This window comes from Crocodylus siamensis, chromosome 1 (assembly GCF_052110815.1).
Source record: "Crocodylus siamensis isolate JL-2025a chromosome 1, ASM5211081v1, whole genome shotgun sequence".
NCBI lineage: Eukaryota > Metazoa > Chordata > Crocodylia > Crocodylidae > Crocodylus > Crocodylus siamensis.
Genome location: NC_143395.1, coordinates 302,908,347 through 302,934,927, shown reverse-complemented (window position 1 = coordinate 302,934,927; position 26,581 = coordinate 302,908,347). Strand labels below are relative to the sequence as shown.

The 26,581-nt window shown below is 41.1% G+C and overlaps 1 protein-coding gene across 1 annotated transcript in view; it reads right to left on the bottom strand.

Moving 5' to 3' along the window:
- Positions 1–5,131: 5,131 nt before the first annotated feature.
- SLC5A7 (solute carrier family 5 member 7) overlaps positions 5,132–26,581 on the bottom strand; it is a 31,114-nt gene continuing 9,664 nt past the window's right edge. Inside the window, exons 4-9 of the mRNA XM_090031683.1 lie at positions 24,222–24,377; positions 22,501–22,649; positions 16,532–16,675; positions 9,790–9,943; positions 7,343–7,560; positions 5,132–6,478 (exon numbers count right to left, since the gene is read on the bottom strand). Of these exons, the coding sequence (XP_089887809.1) occupies positions 5,855–6,478; positions 7,343–7,560; positions 9,790–9,943; positions 16,532–16,675; positions 22,501–22,649; positions 24,222–24,377 (1,445 nt within the window). The 3' untranslated portion in view covers positions 5,132–5,854. The remainder of the gene's footprint in view (positions 6,479–7,342; positions 7,561–9,789; positions 9,944–16,531; positions 16,676–22,500; positions 22,650–24,221; positions 24,378–26,581) is intronic.

Below are 26,581 nucleotides of genomic sequence, written 5' to 3'. Positions count from 1 at the left end.
AATTGCACATTGTACTTGATCAAATAAACTTGAAGGGAAGAAAATAAACTGAATGACCACTTTATTCCTATAATATTTATATTTAAAATCCTAAATTATTTGTACTATATGAAAATAAAGGTTAAATCTGACTGTTGCCATATTGGATTCACTTTACGTTTACATTCAGTTCAGGTTCACAGAAGATAGTTTATAATACATATGCTCTCCCACATGGACAGATATAGACAAAATAACAATTCATAGTTTGTTTGTACTATTTTTGACAGCTCAGCTATGTAATAAGTTTGTTGTTATGAACAAATGTCATGCAGAAGGATCTAAAAACATAACAAATGAGCATTTATGCAAAGTAATTTTAAGATTACAAAAATAAGTGTACAATTATCATCATGCTTCATTTACAAGTGGTAGGCCCACAAACATTGACCTCAGCATCTGAAAATGAACTTTTTCCATATTTTTACCTCATCGATTGTTGAGAGGATTTATCACAAGACACTATTGTTTACTAACTTTAAAACAAGGAAGCGCTAGCAGATGACTTACACATCAGAATGATGATAAACTGTGTAAGAGTCAGAGGGTGTAGAATCATATCCTAGTGTGATTTTGCACGTGAAATTCTATTTTTATTTTTATCACCCACAAAAGTTAAAACTATGATATGGCCCTTAATTGTATTAACATAAGCAATGCCAAATATATTGAACTAAAGCAAGAAGACTTGTACAGAGAATATCTGTAGGGTTCTTGGAATGTTCCAACACACAACATAGAGAACATTGATTCGGTAGCTTTGCAGTTTCTATCACCCGCTCAAATATAAGCACATCTCTTTAGCCTATAGATTGGGTTAGGTGAGGACTTCTGCTCACACCTCTGATTCTCCATCCCTTTTTTTAAATGACAGATTAGCCATTAAGTAATGCTCTTTGGAAAGCAAAAAATAGCAAGTTTTCCTAAGTAGATATGGTCAGACAAAACAGACATAACTATTTTCAGTCAGAGGATGCAATTCTATCTAAATTGAAATGTGTTGCAAAATTGCATTGATTTTGCCAAAAAATTGTTTAGGAGGGAAACAACATAAAAACAAAAAAGTCTGGCAATATTGAAGCAGTTCATTTTAACATTTGGGGGACAAAATATTTAATTTTTTTGCTTTGGAATAACTTTCAGTTTTGAATGTTTTATTCCAAGTGTATGTTCCAATTTAATTGGAAAAATATCTAAATGGGATGATTTTATACATAAAAAAGTAATTTTATTAAAAAAGATATCCCTGCCAGAACTTTCTTTGGCAGAGAATTGGAGGGCGGGCAGGTTGGAGAGGAGGGCAGTTGTTCTAATTCAGAATAAAGCTGCATTTCAAAATCTCCTATGAAACTGAAAATATTCATCCTTCACCGAGCTCTACTGATACTGTCACTGAAGTATGCCCTTGTGTATAGCATATCTGCAGTAGTTTTGCTGTATGCATGCTGTTCATACCCAAAGAACATGTTAGAATTTAGTTCTTACTGTGAAATTATGACTATCCATATACAAAGCCCCATATAAAAGTATTCATAAGGGTAATCTGCACTCTCCACAGTGACTCTTCTTTTCTCTTTTTTATGCTCCGATAGAGATTGCCACTGTATATGAAGCAGGTTTTAGACCCTTCTATGAATGGAATATCCCATCCATTTGTTAACCCACCCATTGAAAACTTGTCTTTTTTCCATTAGTTGGGTGTTGTGTGCTCTTAAAGCACAGCCTACTTATGATCCATACTCATTGGAGCATGTTTTTTTTTTTAAATACAGTTCTTGGTGCATATTCAGACCTGAGATGCAGTGTTATTTTTGAAACTGAACAGTTGGAAAACACAACAGTATACAGCATACATGCACGTGTAATTAGAACTCCACAAAATGAGCAAAGAAACACTGATGCATTGACCTTAAGAAACTTATGCTGATGTGTAATACAAAAGTCAATGGCTTCTTCCTTTAGCAGCAAAAATTATTCTTACATTTTCTGTTCTCTGTTATAATTCCTAGTTTCATGGATGTTGATAAGAACTTATCACTGGTGACTAAAATACAAGAAGATGTCAGTTTCAACTTTAAAGGGTTTTGTCATATACCAACATTAAACAGGCTATTGAAGTATAACTCTTTGTCGTACAAGACTGTAAGCATTAGACCTCCCCCTGTGAAGGGCAGATATCATTCAGGACACATACACACACACAGGCACACACATCTACGATTTGGCCAAACAGAGCAACTTAATTTGTTCTTAGCTTACAATGCCAGGGGCTAAGAAGGAAGAGACCTGCCTCTTTCTAGTGCTATAATTCTATGGATGGTGCTCCGTAACTTGCTGACCAACCCTATTATTTCATGGAGGCACTGGGACTGCCCAGTAGCAGCTCTCTTCTAGGACTGTTATAAAAGCTGTGTTTTTTTTAAGGGTCTGGATTGGTCTTTCTTTTTAGCTCTCCTACAAACTGATGTCAGCTTTGAAAACAAATGCTTGCAGCTGCTGAACACTTCCATGAAGACCGGGTTTGGTGGAAAACTCAGTTTTCAACTATATGGAGATTTCCAGCTGTCAGCTTTCCATACACCACTGGTTAACCCCCACCCCCACCCCCCGCTTTCATCTCACAAATCTTACTTTCTATAGAAAAGTTACATTTTTCATGGTAAATCCCCAAACCCACATGTTAAAATTTTTCATTTTGTGCCCAAAAATTTCTGATGAAAAGTCAAATTGTCCACATGAAAAATCCCGATGAACATGTCCAGACAAGTAGGCACATGCAGTTTGTAGCATTGCAGACCTGTCTGTGGCACCGCAAACTGCACATGCCACATGTGCAGGCATTCACCATGCTACTAATTTGCAGCACAGCGGATTTTTTTGACACTGGGAGACCCCAGGGTAAAAAAAAAAGACTGTGGCAGAAAAAAGCAGGGTAGTGCACATAGTGGCACCGTGGGTCACCTGAAACAGGAGCCTGGCTGGCTTGAGCCATGCTCCAGCTGCCAGCCAGGCTCTGCATGCCCGGTTGCCTCTGGTGGTGCTCTGTGAGGCCCTCAGGACCCCAGGTAAGGCTGCTGGGGCCAGCCCAGGTACTGGTCCCAGCATCCCCTACCCCACCAGGGGCAACTTGCCTTGTGACAAAGTTGTCCACTGCACGGACAACTATATGCTGCTATTTTCCCCAGGGAAATGCACAAGCACACTTGTCTGGATGTGCTGTATGTTCTTATCAGCTCTGATACCCATTGCTCCCAGTGCATGCTGAACTACTATATTTTCCTATTATTGGTTTGCTTGTGCTGAACAATGAATTTGACAGTAAGCCAAAAACTGCTACATTTCTCATAACAAAAGAGCTGCACTTAGTTCAACAAAGCATAAATATCTATTGCTTCCCCCAAAGCTTAGTCTTCAACTCAAAATATTGCTTTAAAATTAATTTTTTAAACAAGGGTTTTATCCTCCATTGGTGACAGTCACTCAGATAGGCAGAAAGGGCAACTGTAGTAGTATATGTTGCTTAAGTTTGTCTTGCATAATGTAAGGGTGAAGTTACATGTTACATTTAGACCATACTGTGGATACTTAAAATGCAAGTGTCTTCAAGTTAAAGCTCATTGGCTTGTGCTAAGTCTCTTGGAGCGTTTTAAAGTTATGCTACGTCAGACAAGGCTTACTCTGGGATGTGCTCCCTAGGTTGTATTAGGGTAACTTCAGTCTGCTCTATGGAGATAAAACAAACAATTTGTTGTCCTCATGCATCCCAGGATGCATCACTCCTTCCTTCTAGGACAGGCATAGTTCCCAGGTCCTGGATCCTAGCCATGCCCCTGCTTGTCAACCCTCTAGCAGCAAGTCAGAGCTGTGCAGGCAAAATGCGATATTAATCCTTAACGTGTGACTACTCACAGCATGTTCTAACTTTAACACTGCTTAACATTCAGTGGATTTAGTATGAAATCTGAGTGTAATGTGTAATTTCACCCTAAATAACACTTTAAAATAGTGATACATTTTATATCCTTCTCTAAGTATTATAAGTTTAAAACTCCCATAAGAAAGGTTTTACTAATTATACACTTTGTTTTTATTACAAATAATAAAATACCTGGTATATATATTTAAAATTAATTATTAGTAAAACAAGAAATATTTCTTTGATCAAGCAACTAGGCATTTTGGCTGTAAATAGATATTGCATTTGAGATGGGCTTGATTGCCCTGGATTTTGACGCAGATTAAAACAGGAGCAGCACAGTCATATAGGGTACTGTTCTAACACTTAGCACTTATTGGATGCATCTGCATATGCATTTACAGTGCAATAACTTATTGCGCAGTAAGTGGTTGTTAGACCGTCATCTACACATGTAAACATTACAGCACAGTTACACTGTGTGTGCTCCAACTTGGGAGAAAAGTTACTTCCAAGTAAAGGGAGTAAAATGACTCCTAAGTTGGCGCACACATACAATGTTACTGCACAATAAAGTGTCTACATGCACCTTACTGTGCAGTAAGTAGTGTAAGTCACCACAGTTACTGCGCAGTATGGATGCACATGTGTAGATGTGCATCTATACTGCACAGTAACTTTTGGGTACTGTGAAGTAACCCAAGTTACCGTGCAGTAACGATGCACATGTAGATGCATCCACTACATATAGTTGAAATACAAGCGCACACACATTCAAGCAGTTTAGCAAGTGTTAAAGGTCCTTGCAGCATTGCAAAGTTGTTCCCCTTCAGGTGAAGATTATCTCTTAACACATACTAAATTTAGTAGGTCACTACATTGTAATGATTTGCAATCGTTGCAAGTGAACATATGGCACCACCCTAAGATGTACTAACCTTAATACATCTCAATATTCCAATGATTTGCTACTGTGACAAGGTCCTTACCACACATAGACCTTCCAAGTTGCATTGCTGCTCCTCTGCTAGTAGATGAGCACACAGCCTGGCCAGCTTGTTAGGGACTGACCTTCTATAACTTTACAGATGCACACCATGATGTCCCAGGAAAAAGCAGTAGCACAGTTTATTCTGTATACTTTGGTGGGACTTGAAGTGAGACAGTGGTCTTGTAACTCTGTAGGGCTGAGGGACAAAAGGCTTTCTCCTGGGACAAATGTAAGGTCTATTTACAGCCTTAGTAATAATCGTGTACAGTAGTGACAATATATCAGTTTGTGCCATATAAAATGTTGACTCTTTTGTATTTCAGTCACCATAGTCTAATCTCTTAAATGACTGTATACAATTTTGAGTATCTTTATATACTGGCTCAACTAAATAATTACCACATGTTCATGTTACTTATATTTTGCATTTGATATATTTATTACATTCGGTTGTACATAGTTCTGCTTGAATGGCAGGGGGTGGAATTTATCCTTTGTTAAACTTTGTATAACTAAATCCAACAGGTCAGATGGTGGCACAAAACAATTTATTTCACAGGGTACTCGAAGTCCTAGAAGTGACTTAAAGAATTGTGCAATGGAATTGTATTTCCCAGTCCTATTTTTCTTCTGCCAAGATGCTTGTTACTATTTTTGCAGCAGAGCTGGAGCATTGTTGTAGTCATGATGGTCCAGGAAATGTACAAAAGGCAATGTTTTTTTGATGATATCTTTTATTGGATCAACTGTATAGTTGGAATTGATGCTGGATAAGCTTTTGGGCACAAAGTACCCTTCTTCAGGTCTAGGGCCAATAAAACATATCACAGAAAAACTCTTGCCTCTATTACCATTCGTGATGAGGCTACCCTGCTGCATTGCTTTTCATGTGAAAGCAAGATCTCATTTTAGTTATCTTTAGCATTGGGTACCTCTGGGCTTGAATCTATATCACTGAAAGCATCTTTATTAGTGAAAGTTGAGTCCAGAGTTAGACTGTGACGAGGATTCACAGGTGCAAGTTCATTTAATATAATATTGTCATTTTTTACAAGAGTCGTTTTGTCCATGTGTTCCTTACTGTACTTTGCAACAACAGCATCAAGGAAGTCTAATTTTGGTGGCAAAGTACCACTTTCAAATAAGTACTTTGCTAGGTATGAGACAGCAATGTTAGTGAGGAAAGAAGTAAGCATGGCGAGTGTTTTAAATGGGAATCGCTGGACATAGATACCATTTTCATCGATATAACAACCAGGATAGACGATCAAGGGCTGAAGGTAAAGGTAGGGTTCTCCTCCTGTTATTCTGAGAAAGAGGCCAAACAAATATCCTGTAATCGCCCCATAAGTGTTGGTTCCTTTAATAAATAAGACACATAACAGTTGGGGGAAGATGATGATGTAAACGAGATCAGAACTGAGGTACCAGAGTCCATATACTGACTTAGCTAGCAGCGCCATTGCTGTTGCTGATGCTCCAAACACCAAAACAGTGATTCGCATCACCCATACTATTTCCTTGTCTGAAGCCTACAAAACAAACAAGCAAAAAAAATACCCATGGAGAGTTAGTTTGCATGTAGCAATTGATGTATGGATTTCTTAAGATTATATTTTATTAAAAACCCTAAAATATCCAAGAACGCTTTTTACATGATTTATATATCAGATAAAAATGTGCAAGATGAAAAATACATAGTAGGTAAAAAAAAAAAAGCTCCTGAAAATAAATTCAAGTTCTTATCCCAAAATTCTGTCCCTCCAGGAAAGCATAGTTTAATGCAGTGTCCAACAAAACAGTGTGATAGAACTATTTTTTTAAATAAGCAAAACAGACTACATGCACACATTACTTATATAGCTATATAAACAACACAAAGCTAGTGTGTGTATGTTTGAACTATTATCTCTGAACACATGGCAGATCCACCACAAGAAAGTTCCTTTTGTAGTGTAACATGCTGACAGTTTTATGTAGTATTGCAAGAGTGTCTTGGACCCTCAGCAATCTCTCAGACCCTGACAGCCCACGGGCCTCCTCCCCCTCCCCTAGAAAGCCCTCAAGGAGCAGAACATCTTATTTAGTTAAGACTTTTAAAGAACTTGTGGTGACTCTAATAGCTTGGAGCTCTTCATATATATTGCAACATTATGAAGTCTAGTAAATACAATTTCACTATATGCTTTCTTCTATTATACAATTAATCACAGTAACAGATATTTCTGGGCTTTTTCATTTAGTTTATAGAATATGCTGTGATAAGAGAAGTGCTATACTTTACCCAACTAGAAACGGGAACAAAGAAGATATTTCTAAAGACACAAATGGCAATCTAATCATCTTTTAACCATCACTTTTCTTTAAAAAATGAACAAATGATAATATAATCTCACGTTTTGACGAAATGAAAGTTGATAAATGTTCCGAGCAAACATAGAACTTGCTGATAAGATTGAGGAATCAGCTGATGACATCACAGCAGCAGATACTGCACCAAGACCAAAGAAGGAAATGTAGACAGGACAAAGATACTGAAGCACAATTGGCAAAATCATATCTGCTTCTTGTCTTTTCCAGGGTTCTGGAGAACCATATGCTGTCTGGGTCCAATCTGCAATATAAGTACAGATGTAATTGATTACATGATTAATGCATGATCTGGTATGTGTTGTCATGTTCCTTCATCCCTGCTGATCCCATGTAAACCTCAACAATTTGAATTCCAGCAAACATAAACCAGCTATTCTGATTTGCAGGAGACTTGTCCCTCTGACACTAGACTGCAGTTTCGGTCTTATCATTTCAGCCTGAGTACTTTAGGTGTGCCTGCTAAATTTCTTCATTTTATAAGGAAACTAATGTGTTGAGTTGCCGCTTTTCCTAATAACTTCTACATCTTAGCCCTTCCTTTTTTTGTCAACATTGTTCAGCAGCATCTCTAATGTCCTCCATCTGATTCTCTGAAATCAATTGCCCTAATCAACTAAAAGGACGAGTACTTTCCCAATCCATATCAGTTTGCTTGTTCCCATATCCTCCCTTTCATTATTAGTGACACAGGAAAGACTCTTGGCAAGGCAGATAAATATTCTGAATCACTCACTCTCCTGTGAAATGCCAAGCACCGTTGTGGGCAGCTGTTGATCTCACAGGACGAAAAAACTAAAGAAACCCTGTCTTTTTCTAGCTACTGTGCTGGATATTTTGACATAGATCGGATCTCAGACTTACATGAAGAACAGAGCAGGAACAGGGGCAACCACCTTTCCTGCTGCTTTGGGGCATAGAAAGAAGGGTTGGATTGGAAAAACATTTCCCTCATTTCCCTCTGGCCACAGGAGCTAAATGGGTATAAACCTGTGTCAGGAGAAGATTGAGTTTGGTGGACTAGTGAGGGAAGATGGAAGCTTAATGTCCCCAGACAGAATTTCAAATTCATTTGCACATCCTGATTAAACCTAAAACAATTCCTTTGTCCCCAAAAATGTGTTTGTGAGTTTGTAGTGTGTTTATAATCATCATGCATTTAGTTGATAGAGGTCAAATTTGAAAGATGAACTCAGGGTGATATTAACTGTAAATAAGTGGTACCACTAATGACCTTGCAGGCTGCTTATTTACCTCAAAAAAGTTGGAACTGGATAGTCTTTGGGCCAGAAGTTTCTGGAGTCAGGTCTCATGACTGAACATGTACCCAATGCTGCCAATTCAGCATCATACTGACAAGGTACAAGGCTAAGAAGTTATGCAGCAATACTAGAGATTTCATTTATTTGCTGACACTTTGTATCAAAGCTCATTCTGACCACTTTCACTAGGAAGTTAAACCTCTCATGGCATTTTTTCAAAACAGATGAAAACAAATTTTCTTTTGAACATCCTCAATAAACAGGTCTAGGGCACAGATTTTATAAGGTATTTAGCATAAATTTAATTGTCTTTCTGAATTAGAGCCTGAAGCTGTAAGTTCTTGTTAAATGCAGAATAGCTTCCATGTTTATCTACATAATCAGTGATTATTAATCACTGCACAACTACCTAGAGGACTCAGGGTAATGCCCATCTTTTTGATATATCTGTACAATGTCTAAAACTGATTAGTAGATCTCCTTGGACAGCGGCTCTGAAATGAGAGGTGACCCCCTCGTGAGGTTTCAGAACTTACAAATGACATCAAGTGGCCAAATTCAATTGGAAAAGCCTCGCATGTACTGGAAGTGGGGTGCATGCCCTAAAGTAGAGTCACAGATCCAGTGGTTCTCAACCTTTTGAGGTTCAAAAGACCCCTTGGAAAATACCAGCTTTTAGCTTTCACTTGCATTTTGACTATGGAAAAATAACAGTGAATCTTCTGTTGCAAAGAAAAACCACAACAGGTCAGAAATGTTTTTGACACTATGGATTCCTATTTGAAATCCCTGGGTTTATTTTGTGAATCATGTGTGGGTGTCTGCACACCTAATAGTACAAATATTGTACAGCACCCCACAGTACCCTGAAAAGCATCTCATGGCCCCTGTGGCACCCTGGTTGAGGATCTCTGATCTATGACGTACATGGTTAACATCCACCGATTCTGGTCAGTTGTGATCAGCCTGTGACACTTACACTAGACTGTTCAAGGGAGCATTTAAAATGCATCAAATACTGATGGTGTTAAACTAAGCTATGGGGTAATCTGAGTCTGGAGATAGTTCTATAAAATTAAATTTGGATCTAGTGTTATATGAAGGAAGTCAGGAGATTAGTAAAGGTCTGGCTAGAATAAATTAACCAGGAGCTCTGTAAGGGTTTCCACATATTGATAGCAATAGTCATATTTGGTCTTCTCAGTCTTTACTTGTTGATGCTCCAATTGCGCCAATGAGTATTGCCGGAAGAGCCATCACAAGACAGCCAAAAGCAGCCAGAAATGATAATACTTGAGCATACATGGCAGAAGATGAAGAAAGAACTCGCTGAAAGTATGCTTGCCATGGGATTCCTCCCAACATCTGCAAATATAAAACATAACCAATCATTTCTGGTTGACAGAGGGTTTCTTCAGAGTATTTACAGGCACTGAAACAAACATCACCAATAGTATGCTCTTCCCCAAGGTTATTATTATCTCATTTATAGACTGATTACCAAAATTTCAGTCTGCCACCACCCTTAAGAAACAAATATTTTCAGCTTAAAGTAGGTACAATACCTATGTTTAACCACATCTCTCCTTTGTTAGGCAAGCTATGTCTTCGAACAATTCTCATTAATACTTTGCACTTCTGAGAAGGATCCCAATGAGATTCATGTACTCTATGAACCCTTTTAACAGGTTTGAAAAAATTATTAACCCATTTCATGTGTGAAGGGAACTGATGAACAAAGCCCTCTTCAAGTCAAGTCTAAAGCAATAGTGGGATATAATACCACCACATTCTCTTGGTGTTAGTATCTAAATGATGCAACACATCCTATGTAATATTTGATTTTCACCTTCCTCATTCAAGCATTTATTCTCTTAATCCAGTTTTTGGCAGGTGTGTCACAAAGTAAGCTCCACACCCTCCTTAAAATACCACCTTAATCCCCTTCCCCTGCCCATTCATCATTCTGCTTCTCCTTCTTGCCCTGTGCTCTGTGCCTGATCTATTGCTATTCTGCTTTGTGCTTTTTGTTGTGTGCTTCTTGCATGATCTGCTGCTCTGCTTTCTGTTCTCTTCCCTGTCTGCCGCTGTGCTGCCTGCCCCCTATCTAATCTGCTATGTGCCACACACAGAGGCTGCCCCAGACACTTGTGGCACATGTGACACAGGTTGGCCACCCTTGTCCTAAGTCATGGACCCATAATAATATCAATAGTAGGTCTTACACAGAAATGGCATCGATCTTTCAAACCATAAAAAGGGAAGACATGTTTTTCTTTTAAAATGCAGTACCTTTTTTCTTCTGCCTTCTTGGGAATTAGAAATAGTTTTGAGTACATTTTAAATTACAAAAAAATGTAAAAGAATAAGGCTGAAAAGTTGAGCACTATGACTTCTGCCTTCAGAGCCAGGCCAGTAGTGTATGAAAAATAAGGGACTGGGCACATACCAAACAAGGTGAAAACAAACTATTGAATGGTTACTCACTAAATGAACAGTACATCCTAGGCATTGCATAAAGTAGGGGGCCTGCAGAAATAAGAGTGTGCATCAGGTAATTCAATAATGCATTAACACAAGGGGTATGCCCAGATGAGTGTGGACGTGTAGTATGTGGCAATCCTGGGGTCAAAAATACCCATGCCAAAAAAAGCAGGGTGGCGCATGTGGTGGCAGCATGTGCCACCTAAAGCCAGAGCCTGGTTGGCTGGAGCCACCCTCGCTGGCTGCTGGCCAGGCTCCCTGATACAGGAGCGCTGTGACTGCAGCTCCCAGAGGGCCCCAGGACCCCAGGTAAGGCTGCTGACCCCAGCCTCCCCTACTCCCACCTGGGGTAACCTGTCATGCCCCAGAATGCCCGTGGCTTGGGCATTCCCTGGGGACAAGTAGCAGTGGCCACTGTGACTGCTACTTGTCCGAGAGGAAATACATGTTCCCCCTCATGGGGATGCACCCAAGAAGGTTGTGCAGTTCCTATCTTCTGGGCACATCTACATGAGATGTTTACTGCAGAGCTGACTAATTAGCTCTGCAGTAAACACCCCAGCATCCACACGTGCACCCCTATTAGGGAACAGGAAACTAATAAACTCCACAGCAGGGTAGTACTTATAAATACAGCAGCAGTGCATGTGTAGATGCTGAGCTGGCTCTCTGGGGCACAAGGGTGTTTCAGTACAGGGGTGGCCTGTCGGCTAGCTCCTGCACAACCAGCCCCTCTGCAGCACATTGGATTGGTCAGAGCAGCCCTGGGCTGGCAGGCTGATCCCCTGGGCCCCTATCACCATCCATGTGCTGCACAAGAATAAGCTCTGGAGTGAATTGCTTCGGAGTTAATTACTCCTAGGCATACATTCAAATGGTGTGCCTGGGAGCAAAAATCTGGAGAAATAAGTTCCAGAGTTTATTAATATGCACTAATTGCACATAGAGACTCACCCTCTGAGTGCTAGTGTTGCAACCTTAATAAAATTGCAAGGTAAAAAAATGGAAATTCCATTAAATATTATCATATTGACACCCTTTTACATCCTAAAGGGTTGAAATGTCTAGATACACCAAACAGACCTCTGACACTTGAGTTAATGGAGTAACTGATGGCACTACAGTAAAGACCACTCATACCATCAGCAGGGAAGGCAAGCAACCGTTTACATTTGCTAGATCTCATAGATTTTTATCTTAAAAGTAGTTCCTAAAACAATGGTTCCTGCACATTTGTGGACAAACAGCTTGCCCTCAGCTGTTTGCACGTCAGGCAGCGCGTCTACATGTACACATGTAATTTACTGCAGAGTATACCCATTCTGGGCAGGCATCTCCATGGGCAGGCATTTGGGAGCAGATTTGCTCCCACCTTTCTCTGCCTCCCTACAGCAGCCAGGGACAGCCAGGGGCTGACAGGGAGCACGGGACCAAGACAGCTGTCTCCTGACTGGGGCTGGGAGATTGCTCCCTGCCCCTGGGAGCTGCCTGTTGCCAGTGCAGGCTCTGATGACAGAGCTCAGGCTGGGATAGTGTCCCTCTGCCCAGCAGCGGGGAGCTCCTGGTCCCTGCTCCATCATCAGAGCAAAAGTTAATCTGATTGTGGAGCTGGGACCAGGAGCTCCCTGCTGCCAGGGAAGGGAATCATTGTCCTAGCATGGGGTCCACCATTGGAGTCTGCCTTGGCAGCAGGCAGCTTCCGGGGGCAGGGAGCAATCTCCTGCCTCCTGCTGCCTGGCTGACCAGAAGCAAATTTGCTCCTGGTCAGCCATCTACATGTGCCTTACTGTGCAGTAACTACTCTGCAGTTAATTTTCTACCTGAATTTGCAGGCAGCAAATTAACCATGGAAGAGACCAATTTACTGTGCAGTAAGCATCTGCACATGTAGACAGTGATACTTACTGCGCAGTAATTTGGTGTAATGTGCAGTAAAGTGTCTTGTGTGGATGTGCCCAGGCAGGTTTTTTGCATTACTGCTCAAAGTGACTTGCCCCTTATAGCAGCTATAAAGTTAATGGGACCTAGTCAGTCTCACAACTGCTAATGATCCAGCACCAGCAGAGTCTGACTAGAAGAATCAGCTGCCTACCTTGCCACTTTTTGATTGTCAAATGAACCCTCCATATGTAAGTTAGACTGTAGTAGGTTGTCATTTTCCACTCCCTCTTTTCCATCCTGGCCCTGTTCCAGTCCTGTCTTTTACTCAGTCCTAGCGGCGGAACCAGAGTTGCATTCCCCTTTGGCCGTGTTGCAGTTGAGCTCTGTGTGCGGGTGATGCCTGAAGTTCCAAACTCCTGCTTCAGCCACTATCAGTCTTCCCGCATGTGATCCATTATCTGCTGTGTCCTTGCAGTGCAGTCCCTATGCTTTCCTTCCAAATTGTCACTCAGGCTTTTTTCCCTTTTCTTATCCTGTCTTCAGTCTCCCCCCAATACTCACATTCCTCAATTCTGCTGGTTTCCAGTTCCAGTCTCTTTCTCCAGGTGCTTTGACCAATCTCAGAATCCACTTACCCCAAAATTGGTCCCATCCTCTTTGTCCTAGCTCCCTCTGCTCACCACCACCCCCCACCCCCAGTGCGCTCCTGCCTGGTCTGTCTCTTTGCTCTGTCCACTTCATCTACTTCATCTCACTCTACAGGCCTATAGTTATAGCTCCTTGCTGGCCTCAGTATCCACCACCCCAAAATCTCCTAGTAACTCTTAAATCTCAATCCTACTATCTCTTCAGCCCAACGACCTTCATTTCCAGTCTTCTCTCTAGGTTTTAGTATTTTTCCTCCAAGTCCTCCACTGGCCCTGCAGGTTCAGCTCTTGTCACCTCTACACATGAATCAGGCAAACCTCTTCCTTCAGTCCCTTCAGCAATGCTTCCATTCACAGCATGGGAAAGAGAGTCTTCTCTGTTCAAGTACCTGAATTCAGTTTGGACATGGCCCAGAGCAGCTAGAAATTATAAATCCTTATCCCTTGTACTCAGATCACTGCTTTCTATTTAGAAGCTCTGCTCCCTGCAGTCTCTTCATAGTATCTGATGAAGTAAACTGTTGACAATGCCAGATTATATATCTCTGATTTAGTTAGTCTACATTCTATAAGATGCATTTTTATCTTGCCTTCTGCTTAAGTTCAAGGAAAATCTTGCTCAGCTGCATGCAGACTTAGGCTGAGCTATGATCAGTGCAGAATCTCCATATATTTAAGCTGTGAAATTTTAGCAAGGTTCTATTTAGCAGTGTGGCAAAACCATAAACAACCTATCCACAGTTTTGCAAAGGCCAATAATGTGGTAAAACCTGTATGAATTTACCAGAGAACAGAAAGTTCTATCCCTAACAAAGTCCATCAAATTTTAGTTCCATAGGCAAGATAATATATTTTCTTAGTTAACCTTTTAGATGGCTGAAAATTTTTGGTTAATTTTTTTCAGAATGACCCCAAACCAACTAACCAACCAACCAAAAAACCCAGTGTGAGCCATTCACTTGGCATGGAAAAATTTAACACAAATAGTTAAAAGGTGGCACTTACACGCTACTGAAAACAGTCTTGTAATGGGAAGGCTTTGTTAACTTAATTAATGGGTGGAGCTATTATTGTTGCCTAAAATAAATGGATTTCATGATCATTAAACACTTCAGCTTCATTATAGAATACATATCTGTACCCACTAATCAAAGTTTTCTCTGAATCGCCTACAATTGTGACATTATTAATCATCTGCATAAACAGGGATGTCCAACTTCAGCACAACCGGGAGCCACACATGGCACTGGCATGTTACCCTCTGGGCCGCATTCTGTGCTGGCAATACACTGCTAGGCTGAGCCCCTGGGATCTCTTCACCCCACCACATGGGCAGTGCTGGTAGTGTGTGCCTCCCCCCCTCCAATGTGCACAGGCAATGTGCAGACCTTTCCAGTGCCCTGCAGTATGGGCTGCATGTTCCATGCACAGTCTCTTACCTCTGCCATGTGAACACTGATGGCATATGTCCTTCCCCCCAGGCTCCTTGTTGTGCAACTGTGGTAAAGGTCGTTGTGGGAGCCTGTGGGCCACATGCTGGCTCCCCATGGACTGCATGCAGCCTGGAGGCCACCAGTTGGACAGCCCAAGGCTGGGAATATTATCCTTTAAATGTTATCCCTTAGCCTGTTAACTTAGCAGAATGGTTGTCCGGGGTGACTGATGCCTCCTGAGTCTGGGGTGTGGGTAGGGGGTGGGGAGGGAAGGCATAATTTGTGGGTGGGCCCAGGGGCAGGCCAATCCACTCCTATGGATCCCATATCCACTGGTATGGGTGGCTTAGTGCCCCCTCCCACACACACTGCTGGCCCGCATGGCAAAAAAATTGTCTTATCCTGAGTGGGGGCAACATGCTCTGTGGCCAGAGGCTGCTAGAGCACCAGCAGCAGACACCCCAGCACCAGCAGGCAGCGGATGTGCTGTTTCTGGTGCTCAAGGTCCCCCCACGGCCCGAGGCTGCTTGAAAGCCATCAGCAGGCAGCCCAGTGCAAGCAGGCAGAGCATGTGCTCCATATCCCCCTGTGGTTCTGGGCTGCCTGCTGCTGCTGCTTGGGTGGTGTCTGCCCGTGAGAGGAACTAGAGCAACAGAAGCAGCAGCAGTGGTTTCCCTTTGGGCAGGGCTGCCATCTTTACAGCCACCTTTCTTGGACCCTCTAGATGTGTTCTCTGAACCATGGGTTGAAAACCTAAGTCAGTTCTCATAGCTAAAAATATATATAGTTATTTTGGTAATGGTCCTTTGCTTTGGAGCTACTTTGAAGTGAAACATTGCTGTATTTATTGAAATCAATCTACTGCCACCAAACATATGCGGTATTCATCAACAGTTGAGAGGTCAACAATCCTGAGGCAGTTACTGGCAATTTTTAATTAGACACTTCACTTTCACAAAAATCACCTAAGACCATATGAGTAGGGACATATTGAATTCGGGGTGGCTGCCCTCTGGTTAGGCAGAATGCAGGGCCCAGCAGCCATTTCATGGGCGGACTGTGGTAGCCCCCTACACCTCTGATTGGCTGAGGGGCTCTATCGGCCCTGCCTCTCACCACTGATTGGCTACAATGGTTACCTGTCATACAGCCCCATGCCTTGCCACTAATTCAGCTGAGAGGGCTGTCATGTGGCTCTGCCTCTCACCACCAATTGGTGGAAGGGGAGGGTCACATAACATGCATCCCTAGCAGCCAATCAGTGGTGAAGTGTGGGAGCAGCAGCCATCTTGCCAGAAGCCCTTCAAACAGGCAGACCCCCATGCCCTCTGAGGACTGCTGGCTCCCTCTGGGGAGGCAGCAGTTTCTTTTTGGTAAGTTTTTTTCCTGTGGATTTCATGAGCAGTGCCTGATTTCATGCTGGGTTTTGCAAAATCTGTGAAATCTCAATTTTGGCAGGTCCCTACTTATGAGTGATTACATATTTTACTTGTGCATTCATCACTTACCAATAAAAGGAAATTGTCAATCCAGGTATAGATGTCAGGTGATTTTACATTTCCAAGCCAAGGTTCCTGGTGTACTTTTTTCACAGCTGTGCGCCCAATGTCTTCAACTGCAGGATGCGACATTGCAAAAGGAACACTGATCCACTACAATCAAAGAGTGACATTTTATTTAGATTTTAAGACTGAAAATATTAAAGTAGAAAATGAAAAAAAACCCCTATTTTCTTTATTATTTGTTTCAGTTCTAATGTCGGATTGGAATACAAGAGAATCAAGTTTGCTGCTGGTATAACTATGTCAATAAAGAATAAGCTGTCCCCTAAGCACATATCAAATCCATGAGTCTATATATTTTACAGAATGAATTATTCTATATATTCCCACACTTTTGAAAGTTAAACCCCTCTTCAGGAAAATGAAACCTACTACAACCCTGAAGCAAGGCCAGGTGTTGTTATAGACCTACATCTTTGAATGTAACTCCTGTACTTTTCACTCTGAGCATCCTTGCATGCCTTTAGGATAGGGCTCACCAGACTTTGGGGAATGCCACTACCAAAAGGTGGATGAGCTCATGTATTAACATGAGAGATAGCTAGAAAAATCAATTTCATTACGTTGTGAGGATTTGGAATGGAGTTTTGATCTATGGGGAATGCAAGCACAATCTATTAAAAAATCATGAAAAAAATATGGGCAAGCCCATCCATCCTTCTTCAGGTACTCCCTTGAAATGTGGAAATACAGGTTTAAGACTCTTCTCTTTCTCAGATCAGGGACTTGAATCTTTGGTCTTTACACACCAGGAAAGCATCATAGTATTTAGCAAACAAGGTTCTTCGGGTTTTGGAATTTTGAATGTGTGTTTCCACCTGAATTTTTCTGAGAAATTTTCCTGAAAATGGTTCAGCTATCTCCAATACTAAGGCTATAAAATAATGAGTTGCTTTGCTGATGGAAAAGAAAATCTGGGAATCTCTTCTTTAAGAAGCAGTATTACTTTGCTTTGGAATAAGGACTTGAATTATGGCTGCACCTTTCTTTCGTCCTTCTGAAAATATGCCAAATTTACCAAGTTATAAACCCCTGAAAAATTGCACTTTGCACATGCTCAGTTGTGACATCTTAGATTTTAGCAGAGAAACCTTTGGGAGATTCATTTTGGTCTGAACAAGCTTCAGCTCAGGCTTTCTTTACAATTTCAACTATGAAATGCTACAAATGATTCTGGATCCAAGCAATGGAACTGATAACAGGGAGCCTAAATTTCTCACTGGCCCCTGTCAACATGGAGTAGGAAGCTATCTGGTTTAAATGCAAAGTGAATGAAAGCTTGATATGAGAGGTGGGATGAGAAGCATGCTGACACAAAGAGTGCAGTATGAAATTGGGACTGAGGGAGAGAGGAAATTTGGGACTTAGATCTGAGGTAGGAAGGGCTTGGAAGGGAGTCAGGGATAAACTGGGACTGGATGGGTAAGGAAACTAAAGACAGGGAGTGATGGAAAAGGAGAAGAAACTAGAAATGCCTGGGCAATAATATGGCATTGACTGTGCCTAGAGATATGGGAATTCTTGCAAGGTAAAACTAGGACTTGCTGAGAAAGGAGATTGGGACTATGAGGTAAAACCAGAGAAATGGGGATGAGGAACCAGGGATGGGAAAACACACTGGATCAGTAGAGCACAAAATTCTGCAGTGTGGATTTGGACCTAATGCTTTTGACTTGCACCAGTCTTCTCCTGTCAGCAAACTGCTGTGAGACCCAGCGGAAAGAGTCCTATTCCCATTTAGTTCTGGTCAAAACAGAAGATGACAACCACTGTTATCAGTTATTCCAACAATGCAGGTCAGGAAGATCTGTTTTATATTTATAGGTCTCAACCCCATGATTACCCACATGGCTGGCAATATAATTCCATAGAATAGAAATTCTGATCTTTATTTTTTTCTTTAAATAGGAAATTAAATCTGATATGTTTTCAAAAAGAATATTACTGAGGTTAAGCAAAGTTATTCATTCAGAAATGAGAAAAAGCTAGAATGAAAGCTCCGTTGTGTAACCTTAGTTTGCTTTCTCTTGTGCACATGCATTTTTATAGTTTTTAAGAACATAATCACATACCATTTTTTCCACAGGAGTCCTCCTTTTTCAGTGGACATGCTGGATGGTACTAAATGAATAGTCATTATTAGATATTTTCTTTACTCATTGTTAAATGTGTGACCCTGTTCTTTATTCACTTCATACTATTCAAACCATACTTTGAGGACAGACACATCCAGATGTATGCATTGGTTCCAAAGAGGATGGAGCTAGACTGCTCTCAGTGGTGGCAGATGACAGAACAAGGAACAACGGTCTCAAGTTGCAGCAAGGGAAGTTTACGTTGGATATCAGGAAAAATGTTTTCACTAGGAGGGTGCTGAACCAATATAACAAGTTAACAAGAGAGGTGGTGAAATCTCAATCTTTGGAGGTTTTTAAGACCTGGCTTGACAAAGCCCTGGCTGGGATGATCTAGTTGGGGATCGTCCTGGTTTGAGGAGGGGGTTGGGCTAGATGACCTCCTGAGGTCCCTGCCAAGCCTAATTTTCTATGATTCTATCAGCATTTCCAAATGAATGCGGCCATGAGGTATGTGGTGCTACAAAAACGTCTGTGGCACCACATACCGCAGGATCAGGTATTCTTCATGCTGCCTGTGCATGCACTGCTCCGTTTTTTTCCCCATGCTTTTTTTCCACCAAAAAACTGTGGAAAAAAACCTCAGAGCAGCACACATACAGGCAGCACGCGCTGCTGAAAGTGGAGCCGAGAGCCATGCTGTGGCTGCCAGTCAGGCTCTGCCTGACAGGATTGCTGCTTCTGCAGTCCTGGGAGGTTTCCCAGGACCCTTGGTAGGGCACAGTGCTGGCCCCAGCCTCCCTACCCAGCGTAACTTGCTGCATGCCAATGTAAATGTGGCATGGGTAGTTCCCCAGGGACAAGTAGCTGGAGCTCAAGATGTGCCCGTGCTACTTGTCCTTGGAGAACCAAATGTCCATGCTTGTCTGATGATTCGATTTCCATGTGGGTATCTCCATGGCATACATGATTATATGATCTACATTAAACAAAACCAATTCTAATTGATGTCAACATGCTGATTAGGTGAGGATGGCACTGTTCCCATTTTATGTATGGAGACCTAAGGCATAGGGTCCAAGTTTAAGTCCAAGTTTTGTGCCTTATCTGAGAGGTCCTGGACTTGATTTATCTGGGTACTATAGTGCTTTAAAGCACAATTCCCAAGAGTTCGGTTAGAGCTGTGAGCATTCAGCATTTCTGAAAGTTAGACCACAGGGTCTCAAGTCAGGCAACCAGAAAATGAAGAATAGACAATTAGCAGACTGTGAGAGAGAGAAGGAGCCAGCAGGCTTCAAGGCTCCCGGGCTAATCAGAGGTTCAGCGGCTCCAGGTCCGCAGCAAAAAATATTCAATAGATGCTTACAGACCAGACACTGGACATTCTCTGCATGAAGGAAACATTTGACCCGTGTAAATAATCAAAGAAAACTCTAAAGGTCATCTAGTCCAACCCCCTGCTTGAGGCAGGATCAATCTCATCCAAGCATCCTATACAAATCCTTGTTGAACCTATTACTAAAACTATGCAGTCAAAACTGTCACAACTGCAAGGTATAGCACCCTACCCTACCACAGGTAATGGAAAAGTTGTTATATGCTTGGGAGATCCAAGGAAAAGGGCTATGTCCCCTGTTACAGAGGAAAGCAAAACTCCTCACAGTCTGTATCAATATGACCATGGGGTAAAATTACTTCCTGACCCCAAAAATAGTGTTTGGTCTAACCTGAAGTGGAGGGGCAAGACACTCTAGCCAGGAACTTCTGGATTTAAGTCCCAGCAGGAACGCTGACACATCCTAGTCAAAATCCCCAGCCTTAGCTGCAGCCACTGCCCAATGCTTCTAGGAAGGTGAACTGTCCTCCCTCTCACCCCTGACACATGTAGCAACAGGAGGGGGAAGAATTCCTTTCCAACCCCATGTGGCAACCAGCAAAAACATACAGCTAAAAAAACAGTAGGTCATCAGGTCCATTACTACATCGATGCACAAGGGAACCAAATTAAAGTTAAACAGGCAAACCTAATTCTTAGCATTCCTTAGTGTTTGAGTACTTACTTTGTAACTTTAATAATTATTCTTTATATATAAGCTTTTCTTGAGTGTTGATGTGCTGTGGGGAGGACAGGACACCATGCAGAGATTGGTATAGGGCATATTCTTTGCTATCTCTGTTTTATGTTGGGCAAATAAAACAGGGAACGGTAGCTTAGTCAGAGGAGAATGGGGGAGGTGGGGGGGATGCATTGGTGCAGTTGCACCTTCCCCCCGCCTTTGATTCCTCCTTTACCCAAAATTTAAAATGAATTGCCTGGTAGTGGTAGCAGCATTTATAGTCAGGCAGCAGTGATGGAGTCACTTCATGGCTCATTATAATCTACCTGATTCCTTCTAAACTTCATTCCATAGGAATTAACAACCCTTCTTTTCTCATTGTCTTAATGTTAATAATCAAGCTATTCTTTCTGCTACAATTCTGCTGTTTGCTAGTTACTCCTGGTAATGTAGCTTCTATTTCACAGCCCTATAGGCTGTGAAATGCTTCAAGTGGGGAAAAATTAACTCAGGCAACCATTAACTCAGATTTGGAAATAACTTTCAGTGAAGCATTGGGTGCACAGTCAGGATGCTTGATTTTGTTTTATGAATCTGAAAGAGATGTATATTCAAATCTAATGACTACAGGATTAAAAAAACATCTTTTGAGTATTTCTTCCTAGTTTGTGTTTTTTAATACATACTGGGTGCATCTACACCTGACGCTACATTGCTGTAGCAATGCATTCCCTCATTATAGTGTGCTGCTACGGTGACATAGCAGCTAAAGATAACCATGCATGGCGGGCATGGCACAGTATAAGCTGTTACTGCATCATTGTTTAGTACCCAATACATGATATTGCAAATTACTGCACATTTCGATAAAGTTATGTGTTTGTTCTAGCTTTGATCTGAAACCAAACAATATAGTCCTAGGCCCCTAGCATACTATTAAAGCTTTCAGTTTCTTTTTACCTTGAAATATGCTGTGTTATATGTGATGCTGCTGTGCACAATCTTCACCTCCCTTTTCAAAATCCAAGATCTTGCCATGACCCTGGAAAAATTGTGTCACTGGGGTATTTCTGGAGTGCTTTCTTCTCTGCCCTCCCTACCTTTTGTGCCACTGGCTGCAAGGAAGGTGTCAGCTCCAGAACTTTATGCCTGTTGGTGCTTCCCCACACCAGGAAGTTACAAAAGGTTTTGCACTATCTGAAAGGAGACTGGAGTGAGCTAGAGACTAGGATCCTGCATCACTATTGTAAACTCAGGCACATGGGCGACTGGTGACTCTGCGTGGGCACCAGTGGCCGATCGCTGACTGGGGCGGAGGGTCCCAATTTCAGGGGGGGCACAGGGGAGCATGTGCTCAGGCACACTACATGTCGCCTGTGCTCAGGCACATTGGAGCAAATGTAGCAGTTCTGTTGTGCAGGATGGATTTGGAGGCTTTGAGTGATGAAACAGAGGTAAGAGACATTGGTTATGGGCAGGTGCATGGCTAAGAATACACTCAGCTCTGAGGATCTTGCCATCTTCCATTCAGTGGAAGCCGTTTGGGGTCATAGAGGACTATTTTGTAGCACTGTTAAGGTGAAGTAGTGATGCCTTTTTAGGGCTACTGTTCTCTAGCCAAGTGAGGGGAAAGATTCTTTTTTCCCTCACTTCCTGTCAAGACACCCACATCCTAATCTGCAATTAAGGAAGAACATTGGGTCTCTGATGGGCACTGAGTCCCACAGTTGAGAGCAAAACCACTTTGCTTTGTAAAACGGAAAAAAAAAATAGTCAAACTCACCAGCCCCAGGAAGATGCAGAAGAGCTGAACCACATCAGTGTAGGCAACTGAGTACAGTCCACCCACTACAGTGTACAACGTTGCAATCAGAGCAGAAACAATAACTGAAATATTGATATTTATATCAATTATCACACTTATTGTGGCACCTGTAGGGGGAGGCAACAAAATAAAAATTGTTAACTGTTTGTTCTTTCTTTTTAAAAAATATTCTCTAGGCTGATGGCTTGCACTGGTTTCAAGATTTGTTTCGTTCTACAATGCGGAATGGTTCTCTTTGGCTCAGCCATGCCTTTATGATGCAGCCTAGATGAAGGAGTGGCAGGGAGCGGCACTCTCCTTCCTCCCATGGAGAGTTTCCTTGAGTATTTACGTTGGGGAAAAGTTTACTTTTGCCAGTGCTGCCATCTGTTATTCAGACCAGTGCATGGTGCATGGTGATGGAGTAGATAAAGAGCCTTGAGTTTCCGACACAGGTTTTTAAGACAGGAGGGAAAGACCAGACTTGGTGGATTTTCCTTACTGGAAAGTGAACCTGTCTCTGTGGAGAATGGCCCGTTAAATTCAAGGGCATAAAATGGTTACATTTGTTCACACAGAAGCTATCATTCAGAAGCCTCTTAGATGTATAATCATTAACTTTCAGTTGTTAAGACACCAAAAACTGTTCACAATAATTGCTTTGAAATACCACATAGAGCCTTCTCCAAAACGAACTGAGCTGGATTCAGAAAAGAAAGCACATTTTAAATCCTTAGAAAATACTTCAGGCCACTCATCTTACATCACCTCAGCATGAAATTTGTTCTCAAATTTTAAGAGTTTTGTGACAAAATTATGGTAAACAAGTTTCCCATTGCTTTGTAGCTAATCAGAGCACAGTGGGGAAAAAAGCTCCAAATTTTATTTTATTTTTTTAAAAACAATTGTGCTAAAAAATAAAGGCAATATAGGTGCATTGTGCATATTATTTGCTGGTAAACAATTAAGAGTGCTAATGGTTACTCAACTAAAGGGCTTTCTCACTTTTAAAACAGACAGAAAATCCAAATCTCTATTATAATTAAAGAGCTCAGCAACATAACTATTTTCAGGGATGGATGAGAGGTTTGGTGATTTTGTATTGAGCCATGTTTCAGTTAGTTCTCTGAAATATTTGAGTGGTAGGATTTTTATTATCATTATTATTTTGACAAGTACAGATGCATAATAAACCTGGATTCCCTGATAAGTCTCAGGTCCAGAAAAAGTGGACCTGAGCTTCTTCTGCTGTGGTCAGATGGAAGTGGCTATACTATTTATATGTATTGTCAATAGAGTTGTGTGGCTATTTTTGAGAGCTGTTATCATTTCTGTGACTTTGAGGCTGTTCAAACTCAGCACAAAGAGATGTACTTTTATTTGGAAAATAATCAGTGAAGTCCCATTACAATTAAGGAAAGTGATGTAGCTAAAACTTTTCTTGTTGCTTTGAAAACATTTTGCTCAAAAATAAGGACTCCAGAACACTTCATTTAGTGCTGAGGCAATCAAGGTTCTGATAATCAGCTAGATGGAAACCATCCCTTTCCAAACTGTCTGGTCAAAACAATCAGCATTTAAAATCAGCCCATGGATTTAGCTGTTGATTTTTAATCTATGTTGCTTTCGTGACTTTCTGATGTTCTTAACTTGCCCTAGAGGCAGTGAACTATTCTTTTATTTTATTACTAATTCCTTACCTAATGCAGAAAATATGGCAGCAGCCCAGAACATCTCTCCCATTAATGCTGGGATAAACAACAGCCCTCCCATTCGTTTTCCATACATCTGCTGGAAAGGGTCTAACATTGTAACATAGCCTTTGGAACGCATAGGTTTTGCAAAAAACAGACCACCTAAAATGTTAAACATTAAAAGACATCAATGTGAGTGGAGAAATACATTTACTTTAAGTAAAACCTTGCTGTTTTTTGCAGGTATACAAATAGTAGCCATACTGTATTTTTACAGAAATAAGTATAAATAAAAATATCCTACAAAGGAGATTTTATTTTGGGGATAAGAAAAGAGCTTTTTCCAAGAGTAGGATAAAACTAAAAGAAAATCATTAACAATCCTTACCTACACTGACACCTGCAACACTGATCTATATGGTCTAATTATGAAATAAATCTGGATTTTTAAGTCTCTATGGTTCAGGGCTTTCAGCCTGCTGTTGGTGGCACTCAGTGGCCTTTCATCTAATAGTGTTGCTTAGCTTACAAGCAGCATATCGGTAGAGAACAGGAGATTGTTTTTTGTTCATATTTTAATTATGTAGTTGTCCAATGCAACACTACCCACCAGAAATGGAAACAAGTACTGAAATGACCGCAGGTCTGGTTTTCTTCATAATGTTACTCCATATCTATATAATTCAGGCTTCATGGTAGAGCTCTAATGTATTCAATGGAATCCTATCAGAATAGAACTTGTGAAATGCATTTGGGATACACTGTAATTAAGAGGCAAATCAACCTCCATTAAAATCAGTTGTCAGTACCTTTCTCCATATCAGGTACATGAGAGATTTTTTCTACAGGAGATTTCATAAACATCTTAAGCTTTTCCCACATCACCCAAAGTCTCTCTGCTGTGTAAAGACTGGGGAATGGAGGGCAACTAGCTTACCATGTCAAATTTACTTTACTTTTGTGTTACACAATAGTTCAATATTTTGGATGAGTACAAGTAGTTATTCTGCTATTCTTTTGCTGTTCATGATTTCTGTGTTTTTTCTATTTGTCATATCATATATCTTCCTTTTTGGGGCAGTAGAAGAGAATTTAAGAATGGAAAAAAAAGAAATAATATATCAAGAAAAAGAAGATTTAGGGTAACAGGAAAAGCTTACTGACTGGGCAGTTTCAATCTCCCAAGGGAAGTTAGGGATGTTTCACCATTTACAGCATTTAAAACTAAACCAGATGGAACCCTCGAAAGCATAGTCCACAGAAAAGTATTGAATTGTTAGAAAGATCAGTTCAGTTCGGCGTCTTCTCTATTACTAACTTAAGTATTTTTTTTTATTCTTCCACTGAAGTTTATTAAAAATACACAAACAAAAACAGGTGGAAGGTTCCAATGCACAGTGTATGCCAAAAAACAGCTCTCTAACTGTAGTCCACAAAATGTGGTCACTTGTCCAACTTTTCCTTCTGTTCAGCTATTTCGACAGAAGTCTAAATGTTAGCAGGGCAAAGAAGACTTTGGATGTATCAGCAGAAGAATGGGAGGAGGAAGCGAGGCACATTCAGCCTGGTTTTGAGGGAATGCTCCTAAAAAGTGTATTTTAATACTAAAACATATTAAAATACATATTTTAATCCCATCAAGGTATGGTGGACCTAGAACACAGGCCTTCAAATTTATGGGTAAGTGCTTGATGAATCTTGGTTCTTAAGCAATTTTGCACCCACTGAACATGGTTGACTCAAAGACCCAGATTTTGCCCAAGCCTTTTGGCCCATAGGCAACATATGCCCCAGATTCACATCAGTAAAATGGGGATAATGCAGTTGTGAAGCTTTCAGATACTATAGCGACAGACATCATCAAAGCACCTAAGAGAGGGTGAACTGAATAAATAAAAGCTAACAAAAGTTACAAAAATATAAAAGATATAATTTTAAAAAAGAAGAAAGGAGAGAAGAGAAGAAGAGAGGAGAAGGGAAAAGCTTGTTTGATTGCCATACTTGGCTAATGAGTTCAAAGGGGGTGAACCATGGTTATGGACACATATTTATTTGGAGCTGTTTCAAAAGGGATGCGGGGTGGGGGTGGGGGGCTTTCAAGATGTTATATTCTTATTGTTAAATGTCGACAAGCTAGGAAAGCTCTAGAGGCAGCAAAACCTCTCCAACTTTAACACTTCTTAATTTGGTGGAGCAGTTTTGCTACCTCTGTTTCATTCCTAGCTTATCCACGCATAGCAATTTGAACATAACAGCTGCTGCCCGTTTCAAAAGTTCCCCTTTTGAAATGGCTCCAAGCGTGCATGTGTCCATACTCTGTTGGTATCAAAGGAATTCTTTAGGATTTAAGTTGTCAGATTATTTGC